At 33.8% G+C, this 23,393-nt stretch overlaps 1 protein-coding gene across 1 annotated transcript; it reads left to right on the forward strand.

The window, feature by feature from the left end:
* The first annotated feature begins 15,276 nt into the window (after positions 1-15,276).
* On the forward strand, positions 15,277-19,180 carry LOC110672869 (probable methyltransferase PMT18). The gene is made up of 6 exons (XM_021835778.2): positions 15,277-15,794; positions 16,608-17,305; positions 17,398-17,608; positions 17,765-18,062; positions 18,216-18,683; positions 18,791-19,180. Exons 2-6 carry the CDS (start codon positions 16,628-16,630, stop codon positions 19,017-19,019), a joined length of 1,884 nt encoding a protein of 627 aa, XP_021691470.2. The 5' UTR covers positions 15,277-15,794; positions 16,608-16,627; the 3' UTR covers positions 19,020-19,180.
* Positions 19,181-23,393: the final 4,213 nt, after the last annotated feature.

Consider the following 23,393-nt stretch of genomic DNA (forward strand, 5'->3'; position numbering starts at 1 on the left):
ATATATATATATATATATATATATATATATATCATTGGGTTTTGCCAAATGCTATGTTGATTTAACAAATCAGTATTTAAGTAAGTGATTAACAATTATATATTTTAATTGTACCTGATAAGTTAAATTTTTATATTATTCACATAATTTCAAGGATAATTATATAAATTTTATTGACTTAAATTTATAATAAATTAAATTTAAACAATAATTTCATGCACACATAAAGCATATATACATGGTTTATGATACATGGTTTATGATGAATTAAATCCATTATTGAACGCACCAACGAGGTGGCATCCTGTGGACGATTCATAAAGGTTGAAACTATTAGTAGGGCATATGCATGGCCACTAATCACCAGCAAAAAGAGATGAAGAGTTACAGCAGCTTATGCTTAATAATCTATCCATCTTTATATATTAAAACTAAAGCAAAGCAAACAGTAGGTGACCTCTATTCATTTAATATTCTTTTTTTTAATTGTTAAGTTTTTTTATATTTTTTATATTTTAATTGAATTAATTAATATATTTTTTAAATTTAAAAATTATTATTATTATATAATTGTTAGTTATGACATTTAAAATATAACTATATTAATTATATTTATTGTATATTACTATTTTTTTTATTTTGTGGTTTTAATATTTAAAATTTATTGTTTAGTATTCTTATTTATTTTTTTAGAATTTTTTTTTAATTTTTCTAAATTGTGATTGACTAAATTAATATATTTTTAAATTTAAAAATTAATATTTTTATATAATTATTAATTACGAAATTGTAAATATAATTATATTAATTATATTCATTGCATGTTACTATTTTTTTATTTTGTGATTTTAATATTTAAAATTTTGATTATTACATAAAATAAAATAATGATATATGAATTTTTTTAAATGATTTGAATAGTACAATCTTTGTTAGAAATGTATTTTTTTTTTTCAAAATCAATTCAATTACTATGCAAGCCCATTCACACAAACAACTTTTCTTTTTTTTAATTTTAAATTTTTTTATGAGTAATCTTACATATTTATAAGAGCGTCCCCATACAAGCAATTTTTTTTTTCCACAGAATTTTAAATTTTTTTATAAACTTTTTATTTTTTTACCTTTTAAATATTTTTTATATTTTATTTTTATTAATGTAATTAAGATAAAATCAAGGAATTAATATTAAATGTTAGATTAGATATTTTTAGAATTATTAGTAAAAAAGTGATTCAATTAATTTTTAAATAATTATTAAATGAATTATTAATTAAATACACCAATAATAAATAAATTATATCAATGAATTATGAAATAATTGTATTATGTAATATGGTTTTTTTTAGCATAAAAAATGTAAATAATTTATACTTAATAAAAGTACCTATAATATTTTCTACTTAATGCCATAAATTTCTAATTCTACTTTATATTCGATTTTAATAATATATATTTATTAAAATATGAGATAAATAAACTTAAAAATTTACTCTTATAAACGACCCATTTATTGTTACTTTTTGTTAATAAATTTATTAAAAATTTTATTTATATAATTTTTATAAAATTTACGTATAACACAGAAATATAACTAGTAATAAAATAGATCACATCTATTTTTTATACTTCATTTATAAAGGTTAAGATCATATTTTAACTCATATATAAACAAACTAAATATATAATATAATATTTTAATAATTTTTAATTAAGTGATATTAAAATTGTCATTAAGATTAGAGCTAATGATCCCCAAAAAAAAAATCATGTAATTCTTGGCCTTCTAGTGCAATAACAGTAGTTTATGCATCATGAATAAGACTAGTAATAAAATACATCAGGATCTACCATTTGTCATTCCTTCATAAATGTTAAAGATCATATTTTAACGCGTACACAAACTCAAGGTACAATATAATTACTAATAATTTTTAATTTAATAATATTAAAATTATCATTAAAACTATTTATAATAATATGCCAAAAAAAATTTAATTTATTATTGGCTTTTTAGTGCAACAATAATAGTTTTTCATCTTTAGTGGCGAAACCAGAAATTAGTATTAGGAGTAAGAATTTTATAATTTTTTTTTTATATAAAAAATGAATGGCCACTTTCAATTAGAGTTAAAACAATAACTTCAAAATTTTGAGAACTTATTTTTCATAAAATAATTTTACTAGTTTAAAATTTTATTAATTTACAATTCAAATATAGATATAATTGTAAAAATAAGAATTTAAAATTTTATAAAAGTTTTAAAAGTTGAAAATTTATACATGCATATAATTACAAAAATAAAATATAAGTTATTAAAAGTTAATAAAAACTTTCATCAATCTATATTAAATATTAAGTTTAATAAAAATCCTATAAATAAAATTATCAACTTTAATTACGGAAAAAAATGAAAAAGTAGAGAATAATGATAATAATGGATTAGAAAGAAATTAAATTGAGCAATGATAGAGAGGAAGTCATTGCAAGTTTAGAATGACAGTAAAGTTCGCCTTAATTGCATGTTAACTATAACTTGAGTTTTGAGGTATAAGAACTTTTTAAGTTTTTAAGGCTTATATAAAAGTAATTATAATTTGTCATTTTGATGGGTTAATTATTTTGAATCATGAAATGACCAAAGATCAAATTATGGAGAACAATTGGACTTAATATTTAAAAAGAAAAAATTAGACTAAGTTAGTAGGGGCAACATTAATCTTAGTTAGGGCGCAGAATTTATCCACATAGAAATACCTAAAACATAATACTTGGGATTTTTTTTTAGTAGGGGACAATGGTCTCTGCTGGCCCCAATTCCGCCATTGTACATCAGGAATGCGATTAATAATAAAATACATCAAGATCTACTATTTGTATTTTGTTTATAAATGCTAAATATCATATTTAATTAAATAATATTAAAATTATCATTAAAACTATTTACAATCGCTAATGATGTCAGAAAAAAAATTTTCTATGTGAGATTGAGTATTCAGATTCGAGTTTCAAAGGCTTTTTTCTAAAAGAAAAAAAAAAATTGTACTATTCAATGTTATATTTTAATCAAATTGAATTCTATTTTTAAAATATATTAGTTAGTTTATATTTTTTTATTTACTTTTGAATTATCTTATTATTTTTGAGCATTGAATTAAATTTTATTCAATTTATATAATTCAAAAAATATAATTATATAATCATTTTATTTTTTAACTTTTAAATTATTTAGTTAAATTGAAAAAATAAAAAGTAGCAAAATTATATATTTTTTAAAATAAAAAATAAATAAATAATTTTAATAAATTAAAAATTAAATAATAATTTTTTTTATTTTCTTAACAATAGAAAAGCGCTAATTCAATGGAGATAGTTATGTATCATGTGTTTTCAGGTATCTGATCAAATTCGTAAGTAATGAGATTCAGAGTGGATTCAAATTTAAAAAACATTACTCATATTAAATTTAATTTTTATATATTAAATATTTATTATTTTAATTTATTTATATAATTAATTTGTAACATCCCAAAAATTTTAAATTTATTATTTTATGAGTAATATTGATATTTTAATTTTATTTAAATTTTAAGAAATTATTTGAGATTTTTCAGATTTTAAAAATCGGGTTCGATTTTTCAAAAATATAAACTTTGATGATTTTTAAAAAAATTAATTTAAAGACTATGTGGCAAAACTAAAAATATATTTAGAGTCTACGAATTTTTCTGAGTTTTCTGGAAAATTTTTTTTGAAATTTTTGGACCTCATTTTCGGTCCCGAGGTAGAGTAAAAAATTTAAAATTTTGTATTCTGAATCGAACCGGCCGAATCGAACCGGACCGGATCGGACCGGTCGAATCGGACTGGCTTCTGCCTTTTTCTTCTTCCTCCCCACGCGCGTCCCGACCTCCCTCCCCTTCTCTCCTGTTTTCTCTCTCCTCCCTCCTCCCCTTGCCGAGCCACCACCTCCCCTGCCACCCCAGCTCGCCGGCACCCGTCCCCAGCCGTCCCAGCCCACCGGCTGCCGCTTGGAACGCCGAAAAACGGCTCCCGAAGCGACGCGACGCGATGCGCAAGCGCACTGCTTCGTCTTCCCGGCCAAAATCCGGCCATCCGGCCACCAATCGGACCGGGTCTTGTGTCTAAACTCATCTACTCGTCGAGAGCTTTCTATAGACACCAAGAACACCAAAATCCATCTAGCGGCTTGTCCAATTTTTGCCCGGAAAATTTTAGCCCATTTTGATTTTTGGGCTAGATTTCTCACAAACCGTAAACCCCACGAAAAAACCGAGAGTACCAGAGTGCTCCACTCTTCGAGAGCTTCGCGGGGATATAAATTTCAAAATTTTTCGACACCGTTTTTCGATGGGTCCCACAGAACTTCGCAGTATTTTTTTCCGAGCATTAAATGAGCTTAGAAAATTCCGTAAAAATTTTATACTAACCCCCGTGTTATGGGCTTCGTGTAGGTATCCTCAATTCGCGGAAATTCGACAGTTGTCCGGGTCTGTGAATTTCCGGCCAGACAGACCCGTTATCGGAAAAGTCTCCGAATTGGACCAAGGTTTTGGCTACCCCACCATTGTCAGACGTCCCGAGCGCGTCCCGGGAGTCGGAATCGGCAAAGGTAAACCCAAACCTTGCTTTTTCGTAATTTTCTAGTGCTTAAATAGGATTAAAAATCCATAAAATATTCGTGGTAGCTTAGAAAATTATGATTCTTTTTGCAATAGCCTAGTAATATTGCTAAGGACCGCGGGGCAAAGTTTTAGAATTTTTAAAGCTTGTTTGGGCAGTTTTTGCAAAAATGATCAATTATAAGGACTAAATTGAAATTTTACATATTGTGATGAATGACTGATTTGATGGGCCCAGGAGGGGCTATGTGATGTGATTGAATTGTGGATATATGAGTTGTGAATATAGAAGTGTGTTTTGAGCCATTTTGCAGGTTGGATAGGTCCTAGGTATAGGGGAGACTCTGTCGGATTTTCGGCATGACTTAGGACGTATTTGGTCTTTCTCTTGGTTTGTATTGAGTCTATTGTATTAAATAATTGTAATGTAATTGTCAGGTGAGCCGGGACAGCCTTCTTCCTCTGCCCAGCAGCCACAGTGACCGTGGTCAAGTCTGTGAGTAAAATATTAATTTTAATTGTAATTTCGATATTATTATATGTTTGAGCATGCCCATGCATCACTTATATGCATATATCTATGTAGATAAATCCTAGGCACGATTTATGTTGCATTCATAACTGTGAAAGTGCCGTGTATGTTGTTGTGGTAATTTGGAGCAGTGTGCGTGCGTTGGCATGCGTGTGATGTGGTGTGGACTATGGATAGGACAGGTAGTCACGGCTTGAGTTCTTCGCTGGGACCCAATCCTTCGGGGGTAGTCACGGCTTGAGTTCTTCGCTGGGACCCCGATTTGATTTATTAAGCGAAAGTCCAGCTTGAGTTCTTCGCTGGCACCAGGTTGGATTTAAGAGAGCTGTATAGGGGATCAACTCCCATATATTATGATTGATATTATTGGGTGTGTGAGTGCTCCAAATTACCTTTTTGCTACTATGATGTGAAAATATTGTTGATGTTGCATTTCACTCTACAGGGTGCATTAGTTTTAGATAGTTATAGAGATTATGGTTAAAATTGATATTTTACTCTCTGAGTCGAACGCTCACTCCTATTCAATATTTTTTCAGGCTACAGGAGGATTTTATTGTGGTTAACCTGCTTTTCTCCTTCGCATGTTGTTTTTCAATATTTGTGTAATTTTATTTACTCCTAGAATTTTCGCATGTGTTAGAAGTATTTATTTGATTTTGGTCTGTAATATTATTATCATGTTGGACCTGTAAACGTATAATGATATGCACGTTTGATGGACTGGATGAGGGAGCTGAGCTCCCATATATTTTTATGATGATATGAGTATGTGGAGGGTGAGCTGAGCTCCCCAATTGAGTATTTACTGTGTTTACAGGTCGGGTGAGTCAAAAACTCTCCGTTGGAAGGTCCATTTTATGGTCGGACTCTGTCCGGTTAATTTCTTGAAATTGGGCCCAAATGGGCCTTAGAGTTAGGTTAATGAATAGTTAGGCTTACTACGGGCCTCGGGGACTTTAGGCTGGCCCAGGTCCTAGTGCCGGTCCGGCCCATAGGTTGAGTCGTGACAAATGTGGTATCAGAGCTTAGGCTCCAGATTCTTAGGGAATGTTTGTTTAAAATGTTGGGAAGAGTCTAACAGGAGTCATATGCGGAAAATAGGGTCCACATTCGTCTTGCATTGTCATCTTTGCTTCTAGTTTCTGCTCTATATATTGTGTGTAAATATGAGTCTATAGAGCTGTGTAATGAGTAATTTTGAATTTTGTGGGCTAATGCTGCTGAATTTCAGGAAAATGCGTAGAAGCAGGAGAGTTGCTACTGCACCAGAACCAGATGTGCCTGACGAGGTGTCAGCACAGGATGAGGCGCCTGCCCCGAGGAGGCGGGGTAGGAGGCCTAGAGCTGCTCAAGTGGAAGAGCAGCTGCCACCAGTTCAGGATCAGTCTTTTATGGCACAGGGTCCCATGGACCCAATGGCACCTACTCTAGCTGGTTTGCAGAGGACCATCAATATGATGGCGCAGTATATGGTCCACCCTCCACAGCAGCAGTAGTCCACTGCACCAAGAGGAGAACCTTACAAACAGATCATAAATTTCAAGAAGTTGGTGCCTGGTACTTATGATGTGCCAGATGATGCATATCAGTTTTTGGATTCCTGCAGACAAGCAGGAACATAATTGCAGTTGACTGATAGAAGACTAATAGAGTGCATGCAGCATGTCATAGGGCTTATGCCTAGACAATGGATGAATGACTACATATTACCTCGGATGGAAGGTTTGTCGTGGACTCAGTTTGTGGAACTATTCATCAATCGGTTTGTGCCAGAAAGCTTCAGGGATCAAAAGCAGTGGGCCTTTGAGGCCTTAAGACAGAATGGCAGGTCTGTAGATGAGTATGCTACTGAATTTCTGGAATTGAGCAGGTATGCCCCTACAGATATCTCTGAAACTATGAAGGTGAAGAGATTCCTAAAGAAATTTGGGCAGAGGTATGCAAACACAGCCATGATGTCCGTCGATCTTTTGATGTGGTAGTTGATCGAGCCAGACAGATAGAGATTAGCTATGCTGTGGATGACAGCGGAAGAGCAAAGAAAAACAGAGCAGAGGGTTCTTCAGATATTCCCCACATGGGTACTCCGGATAGTGGTGGCCAGAGTAATTACAGAGGAAGAAGTAGGAACAAGAAGAGTGGTTTTAGACACAAACCTCGAGGGTTCAGACTAGGGTACGGATCCAGCAGTGGTCACAGTTTAGGTAATGCAGCCTGGTGCAGGTCAGGATCCTCCTTGGCACCTTGTGCACAGTGTGGAAGAGGACATTCAGGACCTTGTATGATGGGTTCAGGAGTATGCTTCAGGTGTGGCCAACCAGGTCATTTTGCTAAGGAATGCCCTGTGTTCAGTGAGCCACAGATGGGGTCACAGGGTTCTGTTGCAAATGTTCCTCGCCAGTTGTATCCGGGTGCTTCCAGCATGGCGATCGATTCGATGTAGGCCGAGGACAAGGGGCGTAGATTTGGAGGCAAATCAGAGGTAGAAGTCGATGTCGAGTTACGCCACTCGGTAGGAGTCAAGCTCGGGTTTTCACCCTGACCCATCAGGATGCTCAGGCTTCAAATGCAGTTGTGGCAGGTATTCTTCTGGTCTGTTCCTATGAGGCTCGTGTTTTAATAGATCCAGGTGCTACGCACTCATTTGTCTCCCCTGTGTTTGCCATGAGATTGGGTCGTGACAAATGTGGACCGAGGAGGAACACGTGTGGCACTTGAGAATGGTGTTGCAGACTTTGAGGGAGCACCAGCTATATGCCAAATTTTCAAAATGTGAATTTTGGCTAGAAAGCATCTCATTCTTGGGACACGTGGTTTCTAGTGACGGCATTCAAGTGGATCCCAAGAAAATTGAAGTCAGAATGGCGATTGGCTTAGGCCTACAACAGTCACTGAGGTGTGAAGTTTTCTAGGTCTAGCTGGCTAATATAGGCGTTTTGTGCAAGATTTTTCCAGGATAGCGGCTCCCCTAACTAAGCTAACTCGGAAGAATGTTCCATTCATTTGGACAGATGACTGTGAGAAGAGCTTCTAGAAGCTTAAGGAGTGTCTAACCACCGCCTCTGTGTTGACACTACCAATGAGTGATGAGGATACACCGTGTATTGTGACGCCTCCAGAGTTGGCCTAGGGTGTGTTTTGATGCAGAATGGAAAAGTAGTGACTTATGCTTCAAGACAGCTGAAGAGGCATGTGCAGAACTACCCCACCCATGATTTGGAAATAGCAGCTATAATCTTTGCACTAAAAATCTGGAGACACTACCTGTATGGTGAAGTGTGCGAGATATACACCGATCACAAGAGTTTGAAGTACATCTTCCAACAGAGGGATTTAAACTTGAGACAAAGGAGATGGATGGAGCTTATGAAAGACTATGATTGCACTATCCAATACCACCCTGGGAAGGCCAATGTAGTAGCAGATGCTTTGAGCAGAAAATCTTCTGGTAGTTTGGCGCACATTTCAACAGAGAAAAGATCGTTGATTCGGGAAGTACATGAGTTAATGGATCAAGGTTTAATCCTAGATCTTTCAGATGAGGGGGTATTGTTGGCTCATTTTTCAGTGAGGCCAGACTTTCGGGACAGAGTTAGAGTTTCCCAGCACAGAGACCAACAATTGATGAAGATCATAGAAAGAGTACAGCAAGGTAAAGGTGGTGAGTTCGGGTTTGCCAATGATGGCGCCCTTATGCAAGGTTCTAATATATGTGTGCCCGATGTGGATAATCTCAGAAATGAAATCATGCAAGAGGCACACTATACACTGTACAGTGTCCACCCAGGCTCCACTAAGATGTACCATGATGTGAAAGATAGCTATTGCTGGAATGGCATGAAGAGAGACATCGCAGACTTTGTGTCCAAGTGCTTGACTTGTCAGAAGGTAAAGTTTGAACACCAGAGACCGTCAGAAAAGCTGCAAGAGCTCCCTATCCCAGAATGAAAGTAGGAAATGATTACCATAGATTTTGTGACTAGGCTGCCTCGTACCACGCGAAGATATGATTCGATATGGGTAATTGTAGACTGCCTAACCAAATCAGCTCACTTTTTGCCTGTGAAGACTACATATTCTGTTGCACAGTATGCTAGACTCTATATTTGAGAAATAGTCAGATTGCATGGAGTTCCGGCTTTCATAATATCTGACAGAGGACCCCAGTTCACTTCTCGATTTTGGAGGAAGTTGCAGGAGGCACTTGGCACACAGTTGAACTTCAGTACGGCCTTCTACCCTCAAACAGACGGACAGTCCGAAAGGACAATCCAAACACTGGAAGATATGCTTCGCATGAGTGTTTTGGATTTTGGAGGTCAATGGGATAATCAGCTAGCTTTGGTAGAGTTTGCTTACAACAACAGTTACCATTCCAGCATATGGATGGCACCCTATGAGGCATTATATGGAAGAAAGTGTAGGTCTCCTCTGTGTTGGACGGAAATGGGAGAAGTGAAGGTGCATGATGTATACCTAGTGCAGTACACTTCAGAGATAGTTCCTTTAATCAGGGAACGATTGAAAACAGCTTTCAGTAGGCAGAAGAGTTATGCAGACCCCAGACGGAGGGATGTGGAGTTTGCAGTAGGCAACTATGTATTCCTAAAGGTTTCTCCAATGAAGGGAGTCATGAGATTTGGAAAGAAGGGCAAGTTGACACCTCGGTATATCGGACCTTTTGAGGTTACTGATAGAGTTGGAGCAGTTGCCTACCGGTTGGAGCTACCACCCAACCTTTCTCATGTTCATCCTGTGTTTCACATCTCCATGCTCAGGAAATACATTCCAGATTCTTCTCATGTACTACAGCCGGATGTAATAAAGCTAAAAGAAAACTTGACATTTGAGGAGCAACCTGTAGCCATAGTGGACTACCAACTGAGACAGCTAAGATCAAAACAGATCCCTATGGTTAAGGTTTTGTGGAGGAGCCAGTCAGTGGAAGAGTGCACCTGGGAGTCAGAACGGGACATGCGTAGCAAGTACCCTTATCTGTTGAATGTGTAATTATGTACTTTATTCTGCCTTGTGTAAAATTCGAGGACGAATTTTCTGTAAGGGGGGAAGAATGTAACACCCCAAAAATTTTAAATTTATTATTTTATGAGTAATATTGATATTTTAATTTTATTTAAATTTTAAGAAATTATTTGAAATTTTTCGGATTTTAAAAATCAGGTTCGATTTTTCAAAAATATAAACTTTGATGATTTTTAAAAAAATTAATTTAAAGACTACATGGCAAAACTAAAAATATATTTGTAGTCTACGAATTTTTCTGAGTTTTCTGAAATTTTTTTTGAAATTTTTGGACCTCATTTTCGGTCCCGAGGCAGAGTAAAAATTCAAAATTTTGTATTCTGAATCGAACCGATCGAATCGAACCAGACCGGATCGGACCGGTCGAATCGGACCGACTTTTTCCTTTTTCTTCTTCCTCCCCACGCGCGTCCCGACCTCCCTCCCCTTCTCTCCCGTTTTCTCTCTCCTCCCTCCTCCCCTTGCCGCGCCACCGCCTCCCCTGCCACCCCGCGCGCGTCCCGGCCGTCCTAGCCCATTGCACGACACTGAACGCCGGAAAGCGCGGCCGCGCCAAGCGCGCCGCGCCGTTTCCCTGTCCGCCACAATCTGGCCGATCCGGCCACCAATCGGACCGGGTCTTATGTCTAAACTCATCTACTTGTCGAGAGCTTTCCATAGACACCAAGAACACCGAAATCCATCGAGCGGTTTGTCCAATTTTTGCCCGGGAAATTTTAGCCCATTTTGACTTTTGGGCTAGATTTCTCACAAACCGTAAACCTCACGAGAAAAACGAGAGTACCAGAGCGCTCCACTCGTCGAGAGCTTCGCGGGGATATAAATTTCAAAATTTTCCGACACCGTTTTTCGGTAGGTCCCACGGAACTTCGCAGTGTTTTTTTTCGAGCATTAAATGAGCTTAGAAAATTCCGTAAAAAATTTATACTAACCCCCGTGTTATGGGCTTCGTGTAGGTATCCTCAATTTGCGGAAATTCGACAGTTGTCCGGGTCTGTGAATTTCCGGCAAAACAGACCTGTTACCGGAAAAGTCTCCGAATTGGACCGAGGTTTTGGCTACCCCACCATTGTCAGACGTCCCGAGCGTGTCCCGGGAGTCGGAATCGGCAAAGGTAAACCCGAACCTTGCTTTTTCGTAATTTTCTAGTGCTTAAATAGGATTAAAAATTCATAAAATATTCGTGATAGCTTAGAAAATTATGATTCTTTTTGCAATAGCCTAAGGACCGCGGGGCAAAGTTTTAGAATTTTTAAAGCTTGTTTGGGCAGTTTTTGCAAAAATGATCAATTATAAGGACTAAATTAAAATTTTACATATTGTGATGAATGACTGATTTGATGGGCCCAGGAGGGGCTGTGTGATGTGATTGAATTGTGGATATATGAGTTGCAAATATAGAAGTGTGTTTTGAGCCATTTTGCAGGTTGGGTAGGTCCTAGGTATAGGGAAAACTCTGCCGGATTTTCGGCACGACTTAGGACGTATTTGGTCTTTCTCTTGGTTTGTATTGAGTCTATTGTATTAAATAATTGTAATGTAATAGTCAGGTGAGTCGGGACAGCCTTCTTCCTCTGCCCAGCCGCTACAGTGACCGTGGTCAAGTCTATGAGTAAAATATTAATTTTAATTGTAATTTCGATATTATTATATGTTTGAGCATGCCCATGCATCACTTATATGCATATATCTATGTAGATAAATCCTAGGCACGATTTATGTTGCATTCATAACTGTGAAAGTGCCGTGTATGTTGTTGTGGTAATTTGGAGCAGTGTGCGTGCGTTGGCATGCGTGTGATGTGGTGTGGACTATGGATAGGACGGGTAGTCACGGCTTGAGTTCTTCGCTGGGACCCGATCCTTCGGGGGTAGTCACGGCTTGAGTTCTTCGCTGGGACCGCGATTTGATCTATTAAGCGAAAGTCCGGCTTGAGTTCTTCGCTGGCACCAGGTTGGATTTAAGAGAGCTGTATAGGGGATCAGCTCCCATATATTATGATTGATATTATTGGGTGTGTGAGTGCTCCAAATTACCTTTTTGCTGCTATGATGTGAAAATATTGTTGATGTTGCATTTCACTCTACAGGGTGCATTAGTTTTAGATAGTTATAGAGATTATGGTTAAAATTGATATTTTACTCTGTGAGTCGAACGCTCACTCCTGTTCAATATTTTTTCAGGCTACAGGAGAATTTTATTGTGGTTAACCTGCTTTTCTCCTTCGCAGGTTGTTTTTCAATATTTGTGTAATTTTATTTACTCATAGAATTTCCGCATGTGTTAGAAGTATTTATTTGATTTTGATCTGTAATATTATTATCATGTTGGACCTGTAAACGTATAATGATATGCACGTTTGATGGACTGGATGAGGGAGCTGAGCTCCCATATATTTTTATGATGATATGAGTATGTGGAGAGTGAGCTGAGCTCCCCAATTGAGTATTTACTGTGTTTACAGGTCGGGTGAGTCAAAAACTCCCTGTTGGAAGGTCCATTTTATGGTCGGACTCTATCCGGTTGATTTCTTGAAATTGGGCCCAAATGGGCCTTAGAGTTGGGTTAATGAATAGTTAGGTTTACTACGGGTCTCGGGAGTTTTAGGCTGGCCCAGGTCCTAGTGCCGGTCCGGCCCATAGGTTGGGTCGTGACATAATTTATTAAATTTAAAATATATATTTTATAATATTTATAAATATTTTTTATTATATTTTAAAAATTAAAATTAAATATTTTAAATTACTACTAAAAGTATAAAATATAAAATATTGATAAGAATATATTTTTCATATAAATTATTAATTAAATTATATAAATTTAAGTGGATTTATGTATTATTCGAGTATTAGGTTTGATTTTGGATAAATTGATTTTCCGAGACATCCCAGTCGATATCATGCCTACAGTACTCAGTGTTGGGTGGGTCAAACGTTATCATAGATTATATTGATCATCGATATTCGTGAAGTTTTGTTTACGGATAATGGCAATGACAAAAAGTACACACCCATATTAAAATTAATTTATTAAATTAAATATTTATATTTAAATTTATATTATATATATATTTTAACTAATTTTATATATTTTTTAATATAAATATTTAATTTAATAAATATTAAATTTATTTTTATTTAAATTTTAAATTATACTAAATGCATTATAATTTTTAATTGTAATTCATAAAATTTAACTTACACATTAATTTATATAAATTTTAATAGTTATTGTTGAATTTATATGACTGTAATATTATAATTTTTTAATTTTAAAATATAATATTAAAATTTTTTATTTTTAAAATTTTAAATAGTAAAATTTTTTTAACTTTTTAATTACTAATTTTATAGTTAGATATTAGTATGAACAGACTTAAGGTCATGCTTAATTAATATTTTTTTTATTTTTTTTTTATATAAAGTGTATAATTATTATTTTTTATATATAAAATATTATTTTATTTATAAAAATGAGAATAATTTAATTTACATATAACTTATGAGAGAAAAAATAAATGATAACAAAGTGCTATACTAAAATTATATAAATCAAAGTCTAACTGAAAAATCATTGATTAGATATTAAAAAAATTTTATTATATAAAATTTAAAAATTAAAAAAATTTTATATTATATTTTTTAATTAAAAACTTATGATATTATATATATAAGTTTAGAAAAAATTATTAAAATTTATCTCATTAATTTCTCACATTTATCACATTGCTAGAGTGGCAATGAGATATATTTTTGCCACCAATCACGTCTTTTCTTTAACTATTACTATTTCTGTCATGTTTCAATTGCTTTTTTAGAAAAATGATTGGATTAACTTTATTTTTATAAAAAAATACTGATAATTAGTTAAACTACTCTTGTATTTCATTAAAATAGATAAAGGTAATAATGAACAGGTAAATATATAAGAAATAATAATAAATAATAATAAAATTAAAAAAAAAAGTTGATACCCCTTTAATTTTCTAAAAAGACCAATGCGAAGGAATATATATATATTTTTAAAAGGTCACTCGAAAGGATGGAGGGAGTTTTAATAATATTAAGGTTTTATTTGTTTTATAAAAAATATTAAAAAATATTTTTTATATTTTTTAATTATTTATGGCTCTCAAAAAAATAATTTAACAAATAATTTTTAATTAAGAAGAAAATTAAGTTATTTTTTATTTTTTAAATTTTAATAATTTTATTAAAATAAAAAAATATTCATATATGTATAATTTATAAATATATTATTAATTTAATATTATAATTTAATAAATAAATTTTTATATTTTTTTTATAAAAAATATTTTTTATATATAAATTATACTTCATAAAATAAATAGCGACAAAATACTCACATTTGGCGATACTCCCTCCGTAATAACTTAGATCAATTGGATTAATAACCTTGACCAACTATCATAATAACTAATTTAGGGTCTGAAAATTGCTTAAATAGATTGGAGTAGGAATATTACAAGCAGTCATTTCAGTTGTCTGAATAAAAAGAACACATTATTATTACTATTATATTAGCTAAAGAATGTAAGAAGTATCGATTAAAAGAGTGAAGATAATTTATAATTTAATCTTTAAAATGAAAAATTATAATTTAATTTTTTTATTTTTATGAAAAATAAATTAATTCTTAAATTATACTTTCATTAATAAAATAATTTTTTAGTATTCCCTATTAGTAAATAGAAAAATGTGGAAATTTAACTTATCACATTTCAATTTTTATAGTTGTTCAATTTTTATAATTTTAATATTTTTCATAATTTAATCTTTTAAATTTATATTTCCTATTTCAATTTATGTTGACCAATGATAAATTATAATAAAAAGATTTTATATATTAAAATTAATTTTTGTACAAATAAAACAATTAAAGTATAATTTTTGTTATTTCTTATTAAATTATAAAATATCTAAAAAATTAAGTAAAAAAGCATCCGACAAGAAAAAGAAAAGGAGTGCAGAAAGTAGGGAACTGAAAAGATGCTTAATCGTTTACATGTAAAAACGAAAAAAAAATTAAAATAGAGAGAGAGAGAGAGAGAGAGAGAGAGAGGAGATGGCGGAGAGTAAAAAGAGGCTGGTCTGAGACATCTGCCACCACTTGTCGTTTTTTAGACCAAATCAATCCACTCACCTTCCCCTCAGCCTGGCTCCTCCATTTTTGGAATCAAACACAGAAAAAAAAACTGTAAAATAACAATATCCACTCAATATTCAACCACACTCTCTCTGCTCTTGTATTTATCCTTTTTAAGGTAACAAGCGATACCCCAGTCACAACCTTCCTCTTCCTGTAATGGCGGAGACCTTCGACGTTCCTTTTTCTTGTTACCCATTATTATATACTTAACCTCCTTTTCATTTGTCTCTGTGTTCATCTCCTCACTTTTCTACAATTTATTTTTTCCGATTTCTTTTAATATTTTTATTATGTACACTAGTACAAGCGCCGAGGACTCTCATGTCTAGTTGTTTACTTTCTACTATTATTTTACTTGGAGAGTGAGAAGCAGTCTGAAGCTCAGGGTCACCTTCTTCATCAGGTACGCTCTTTTTTTCTTTTTTTTGTCCCTTTAAAGGGGAATAAAAAGATCTTTATAAGCATAAGTTGACCCAAAAAAAAAAAAAAAGACTCTTTGCTCATTCTTAGATTCAATTTCCGTTGTCTGTTGTTAGAAACAGGTAGGCATAGAACATAAGGAAAGCATTGAACTCTGACTTTCTCACGATCTCCAGTATTGTTTGAAGAAAATTTCTCACATTTTTCTGTGAATACCTTTTGTAGTGTACAGTGCACTGTGGCTCGTTCTTGGGGAATCCTATGCTGTGTTTTGTCATGTGCAGATTTTATATTAGGATTTTTTTTTATCATGTTAACATTCAGCTTTTCTTCACAATTGCAATCCCTCTTCATTTTATTTTCCCCATTCTGATGGAATTCTCTGATATATAGCCTTTGATTTATTGCTCTTTGTGTTTTCTCTGCTCTTTTTCCTTTGTTCGGTAGATCACCATTTTCAATTGGTATTTACCAAAAAGGGAGAAAAAGGGGGTGGGTAGTGGGGGACTTAAATTTATAATTTTGCACGAGTACTTCATTATATCTGCATTTAACTAAATTCATCAATTGGTTAGTCCCTGGTTCCCTTAACGACAAGTGGGCATCCTTTTCTGTCAGATTGGCTGCAAATCGTTCACACTTTTTCACAATAATTAAACAAAGTATGAGTCATGGTTGGGAAATTGTAATCTTTTCGGGTGCAATGCTTGTTTTGATCAGTCGACAGGCAGCTTTATAGAAATAATGGATGTGTTGCTTTATCTAATTATTTCTTTTTGTGTTGAGAAACTTGCAGGGGGTCGTTTACAGATAAAAATGGCAAAGGAGTACATTGCATCACCTAAGCATCATCAGCTTGAATCCAAGAGGAAGCGTCTAACTTGGATCTTGGGGGTCAGCGGCCTCTGCATATTGTTTTACACTTTGGGAGCTTGGCAGAATACCACCGCTCCCATCAATCGATCTGAGGTCTATAATAGAGTAGGTTGTGAAGTTGCAACACCTGGAGCAGCAAATGATAATCCATCATCATCGGTTGTCTTGGACTTCAATACCCATCATCAGATTGAGATAAACAATACTGACTCGGTTGCTAATTTTCGACCATGTGATATGTCCTACAGTGAGTACACTCCCTGTCAACATCCACCAAGAGGAAGAAAATTTGACAGGAACATGTTGAAATACAGAGAGAGGCATTGCCCTACAAAGGAAGAGCTTTTCTTTTGCCTGATACCTGCTCCACCAAAATATAAGACCCCCTTCAAATGGCCTCAGAGCCGTGACTATGCTTGGTATGACAATATCCCCCACAGAGAGCTCAGTATTGAGAAGGCTGTGCAGAATTGGATTCAAGTAGAGGGTGACCGCTTCAGATTCCCCGGGGGAGGCACCATGTTCCCTCGTGGAGCTGATGCATACATTGATGACATAAATGAGCTTATTCCTCTTACTGGTGGAACCATCAGAACTGCAATTGACACAGGCTGTGGTGTGAGTTTTCCTCCCTAGATGTTTATAAAATTATCATGATGGTTTAAGAATTTAGTAGTGTTGCGCTATTCTGATTTTTCTGTGGTGTCAAGGTCGCAAGTTGGGGTGCCTACCTGTTGAAACGGGACATTCTGGCTATGTCTTTTGCACCACGGGATACACATGAAGCACAGGTCCAGTTTGCACTGGAGAGGGGAGTTCCTGCTATGATTGGCATCATGGCTTCGCAAAGGCTTCCTTACCCAGCAAGGGCTTTTGATATGGCTCACTGTTCCCGTTGCTTGATACCTTGGCATGATTATGGTAAGGTTTTCATGTAACTAACCATTCACGAGGAAAATTTATGCAAAACTCTCTCGTTTGAGGGAAAAGAAAAACCTTAAACTCTCTCGTTTGAGGGAAAAGAAAAACCTTCCATATATGTATTTGAGAATTTCCTTTTGTCTTTACATTTTACAGATGGTCTGTATCTAATTGAAGTGGACAGAGTCTTAAGGCCTGGTGGTTATTGGATTCTCTCGGGCCCTCCTATTAACTGGAAGAAATACTGGAGAGGTTGGGAAAGAACCCAAGAAGATTTAAAGCAAGAGCAGGATGCTATCGAGGATGTAGCCAGGCGGTTGTGCTGGAAGAAAGTGATTGAAAAGAACGATCTTGCCGTTTGGCAAAAGCCCATCAACCACTTGGAGTGCATTAGAAGCAGGAAGGTGTATAAAACACCACACATATGCAAATCAGACAACCCAGATGTTGCATGGTACTCTCTCAATGCCCATCTTTATACTATCATCCTACTGCTTCCTAATTTGGCACTTAAAAAAAATTAAAAAAAATAAAAATAAGTCTTTGCTTTAACTCCTATGCCATTTGCATAACATGCGCTCCTAAAAAAAATTGAAAAACCAAAAAGGTACAAGGAAATGGAAGCCTGCATAACCCCACTTCCAGAGGTGAGTAGCTCTGATGAAGTTGCTGGTGGTGCATTGGAGAAATGGCCAGAGCGTGTATTTGCCATTCCTCCCAGAATTCGCAGCGGTTCGATACCAGGTATCTCTGCAGAGAAATTCAAGCGGGATAATGAACTGTGGAAGGACAGGGTGACACATTATAAGCATATTATCAGGCCCCTGACCCAAGGGCGATATCGGAATGTGATGGATATGAATGCTTACCTCGGTGGATTTGCTGCTGCCCTGTTGAAATATCCAGTGTGGGTTATGAACGTGGTACCTGCCAACTCGGATCGTGACACACTGGGTGTGATCTTCGAGCGAGGGTTGATTGGGACCTATCAGGATTGGTGTGAGGCAGTGTCGACGTATCCAAGAACATATGATCTCATCCATGCCAGTGGAGTGTTCAGCATATATCAGGACAGGTAAATTATACTTGATCTAATTATGAACATAATCACTTTATTTGGACCTTAATCTTGCAACTTTGTGACGTTCATGGTTGAACGCGTGCCTGTTCTGTATATTGAAGGTGTGACATTACATACATCCTGCTGGAGATTGATAGAATTCTGAGGCCGGAAGGGACAGTTATATTCAGGGACACGGTAGAGATCCTCGTGAAGATTCAGAGCATAACAAACGGGATGAAATGGAAAAGCCAGATTATGGACCATGAAAGTGGACCATTTAATCCAGAGAAAATTCTTGTTGCCATCAAAACTTACTGGACTGGTGATACTTCTCTAAAACAACTGTAGTAGTTCTCTTTCTTTTCTTGGGAATCATTAATTTTGTCCAACTTCAATCAGATTTTGCTCAATAGTACATACATTTTCCTGTGAACGAGAAAAAGAATAGGTTTGCCAAGTCCTGTACTTTATTTATTTAAGGATGAATTATTTTTTTTGTTCATGTGTTATATCATATAGTCACTACTTGAGTCATTATATTTTGAAAAATAGATGAAAACATATTTAAGTCCTGGTTTCATCATACACTCTTATTTCTCTTATTTCTCTATTTATTTTATGGATTTAGTTGTTAATTAAGGGGTTAAAAGGTAATCAATAAATGTCCAAATTGTCGATGATAACAAAAATTCAAAGACGAAATTGTTTATAATAGTAAAACTCATAGATGAAATAATAATTTATTCTAACAGATATTAGGATATTTTCACTCTTTATTAAGTCATATAAATAGAGAGATAAAAACTGTATTATGGAATTAAAATTTAAAAATGTTTCATTTATTTTTTAAAATACAAGTAATTCAAGTGTTAAATTATGATATAATTAAAAAAATAAAAAAGTGAGGTCAAAGACTTATTTTGACCATTGAATTAATACACAACAGTGACTTTAACTCTAAGAAACAGTTTGCGGATAAATAAGTCTCTTAAATTCTAATGTGGGACAAATAAACCCTACACATTATAATTTTAATATTAATTTCAAAAACGATCATGTACATCACATTTTTTGTTAATTATCTGTCCGTCACAATAATAAAATAATATTTTAAAATTTTAGCACTGAAAATGTTAGTAGCTTATTCCTGCAAGTTCCAATTGAAAGCGATTATTTCGTTCAATGATTCAATAATAAACATAAACCTGAAATTTAAACCAAAAAAATAGAGAACTGAAGCAAAATTTTCCATCTATAAAATATTTTCCACTGAAATAGAGTTTATTAGTATCAAATGCCATACTTTCCCTCATCAAAATTAACACCCAAGAATTCCACAAAAATAAAATCCAGTAATTTGCATTTCTTTTCAAAAAGAACATCAATTTACCTTTACAATTTTGCAAATTGAAGACCCTCGAGCATTTAAACTTATTGGCAATTACCATAAAATCAAAGTCAGTAACCTCAAGATAAAAAAAAGAAAAATTATTATTTAGACTCTATTTTATTGAAATTAATTATTTTGATCCTCTTATTTTGAAAAATATATATTTAGTCCTCATTTTTTTTTATTCCATCTATCTTTCAGTCCATCCATCTAGTTTAAATCAAGTTTTTTGTTAGAAAATTTATTCGAAAGAGAGAATAATTACCGAAACGGGGACTAAATGTTCAAGGCTCAGAAAATAAAGGAATTATATAGTTGTGTTTTTCAAATTATAAGGACTGATTGAAATTCAAATGAAAGCCTAAAATGACCAGAGGGATAAAAAAAATAGAGGAATTATATGGTAATTTTTCCTTAAAAAATGTAATAGCATAACTAGAATATAATTCTATATTGTACAATATTTATCTTTGTATAGAATTCTGTATTGTAATTCTTCTATAATTTTATCTTCACATTACAATGAGGGTAAGTGTTATCACTCCCTTTTCATGGTATCAAAGCACTGGGAAATTTAATTTCCAATGACAACTTCTTCCTTTTCTTATTCTTCAACTCCAACCCTTACCTCTTTTGAAAATACTTCTGTTGTTAATCCAATATCTTCTGCTTTTGCTCCTATTCTTTCATCAATTTATCAAGTCACAAACATTCGCATTAATGTTCTAGCTACTGCTGATTTCTCTAACTTCTTAATTTTGAAAGCCTTGTTTGTCAATAATTTGCATTGTTATGGTGCCTACAGACACATAGATGGACATTTCCTTGTCCTTGTCAATTTGTCAATGATTCTAATGTCAATCAAGTCTCTAATCCTCTTTTCTCTTATGGGAAACAAATTGATTGCATTGTGGTTTCTTGGCTTCATGCCATTATTTCAATAGATTTATTAAAACATGTTTTACAGCCATGTGTTTCTTTATCTGTGGTAGAAACATGGCACAAAATTGAAAAGCTTTTTAATGCTCATGTTAGTGCTAGTTTTCAAATTATTTTTCTTCTAGTTCTTCTAGTCTCAATTAGCATGCCTATCAAGTTGGCTAGCAGATTAGCTAGTCATTCTCTGATTCAATTAATAAAACTTCTAAACCTCTTCAAATAATTCATTCTATTGTTTGGATGTTTATGCAAGTTTACAACCCTGTGTTTGCTAGTTTTATAACCCCACAAGTGCATGGATAGCTAACAAGTAATAAAATGATGAGTAGAGTATCATTTCCACGAGGAATTATAGGCATAAGTACTAAACTATATGACAATTTTGACTGTTTAAACTTTCAAAAGTTATAGGGTAATAAAATTTAAGCTAGTGTTGAATAACTATTGAAAACAAAAGAAAATAAATATGAGAATTTAAGGAGAATTCTATTTGGATAAACAATTTCGAAATTAAGATTTCACACCTTAACACTGTTGTAGTTTTAATCTTACTTTATCAATGGAATAAGTGTTGTTACTTTGATGAAAATTAATCCTAAAGTATTTCAGATCCTCTCTTAAGGTATTTAAGGTGTATTTTAATTAGTCCGAATCCTACTTTCATGGTGATCAGTCATAATCAAAATTTCTTAAGATCTATGATTAATTATGGAATTCCATAAATGTCATTAATCTATCTCTAGGTCAGATTTTTTAAGTTCAAAATCCTGATTTTTTTTATACTAATAATCACTTTTCAGTACTTTAATTAATATATTAGATTATAATTAAGTGGGTACTAATACATAGCATGCATTAAGAACACAAGAGATTGAATCAAAGCTCAAAACTCAATTCCATTAACTAAAACTCAATGTATATCCATAACAAAAGTTAAGAATGCTACTTTCCAAATTTCAGAATTAAAGGAACTTGTAACACCCTCACTTTAGCTAGTCCGTGCATTCGACTGTTCCGGTGACCAATGGCTATCTGGAGAGCCAGAATGTCTGGAACTATAATTAGAATAGAGTGAGGAGTCATAAATAATTCAAATAAGTGTAAGAAAAATTAAAGAAAAATTTTAGAAATAAAATACAATAAAGTTAAATGAGTCGGTGCCCCGGTGATGGGTGAATCTAACGGGAAGTTACTGTCTTCACAGCTAGTAGCCCTAAACCAGAGGAAAAATCTGTGAAATAATTTTTGAGACTCCAGAAAAGAGTCATTGAGGTTTCGATGGCATTAGAATGCTAAGAAAATGCTTCTGAAGTTTTATCAATCGGTACAGACGATTTTGGCTCAATAAGCCAAACGAAGAGCATTTTGGTCATTTCGTCTTCAAAGATGATTTTTGGCCAACTTGTCCAATTAAGTAAATAAATTATATGACATAAAATATGAATAAATATTACTAAAAATTAAATTAAAAATGAGTAGGAAAGAAAAGAAAAGAAAATGAATAAAAATTGAAATTATGACATAAGATGATGTCATTAAAATGCCCTCCACCCATCACCATTCAACAACACAATTAAAATTCTTTAAAAAGGGAAAAATGAGTCAAATTAAGAAACTAATTTCTGGTTTCTTCTTCCTCATCCAGCCGTGACCTTCTCTTCACTCTCCCTCCATAAAAATTTTCTTTCATCTCTTCCATTTCCCATTAATTCTCACTACTAAACCCTAAGCATCTTTCATTAAAACTTGTCTACACCTCTTGGGAAAGTGTTTGGCTACCAAAAAAAGCCAAGAAAGTGAAGGAAAATTTAAGATGGGATGAGGGAAAATTCTGCTCACACAAGGGTTAGTGCTTAATCCTTCTTCTTTTCTTTAGATTTTGTGTTAGTCTCATGAATTATGCTAGGAAATTGAGAAATTGAGCAAATATGTGCATGTTAGGGCAACTCCCCATTTTTTGCAGCCATGAGAGAGTTAGGGTTTTGAAGGTTTAGTTTCAATTAAATTTGTAGATTAATGTTAATTGATGTGTTTATTGAGTTAGATGATGTTGTATATGTGTTGCATGAGATTTACAAAAGTTATAAGTTAGGGTTTAGTATGGAAATTGGGAATTTGATGATATGTTAATAAATTGATGTTGTTGAGATCAATTATGGACTATTTAAAGTGCATGAAATGTGATTTGAGGTTGGTAGTAGTGTGGAATGGTGGTATTGGGAGTATTGTGTTTATGCAAGATTTTCTGGACCTTGAGTCTAGTGTGGTTTTTAGGCCATAAGTAGAGTTGTGTTACTCCAATTGGTGTGAGACTAATTGGAGATGAAACCTAAGACAATTTGACACAACTTTGATGAAGCAACCTTGCCCAGAATACAAACTTAGGATGACCT

This window comes from Hevea brasiliensis, chromosome 9 (assembly GCF_030052815.1).
Source record: "Hevea brasiliensis isolate MT/VB/25A 57/8 chromosome 9, ASM3005281v1, whole genome shotgun sequence".
Taxonomy (NCBI): Eukaryota; Viridiplantae; Streptophyta; class Magnoliopsida; order Malpighiales; family Euphorbiaceae; genus Hevea; species Hevea brasiliensis.

Coding starts and splice junctions, on each gene's coding strand:
- LOC110672869 (XM_021835778.2), top strand. CDS start 16,628: ATGGCAAAGGAGTACATTGCATCACCTAAGCATCATCAGCTTGAATCC. Junction 17,306..17,397: donor CAATTGACACAGGCTGTGGT/GTGAGTTTTCCT, acceptor TGTGGTGTCAAG/GTCGCAAGTTGGGGTGCCTA. Junction 17,609..17,764: donor GATACCTTGGCATGATTATG/GTAAGGTTTTCA, acceptor TACATTTTACAG/ATGGTCTGTATCTAATTGAA.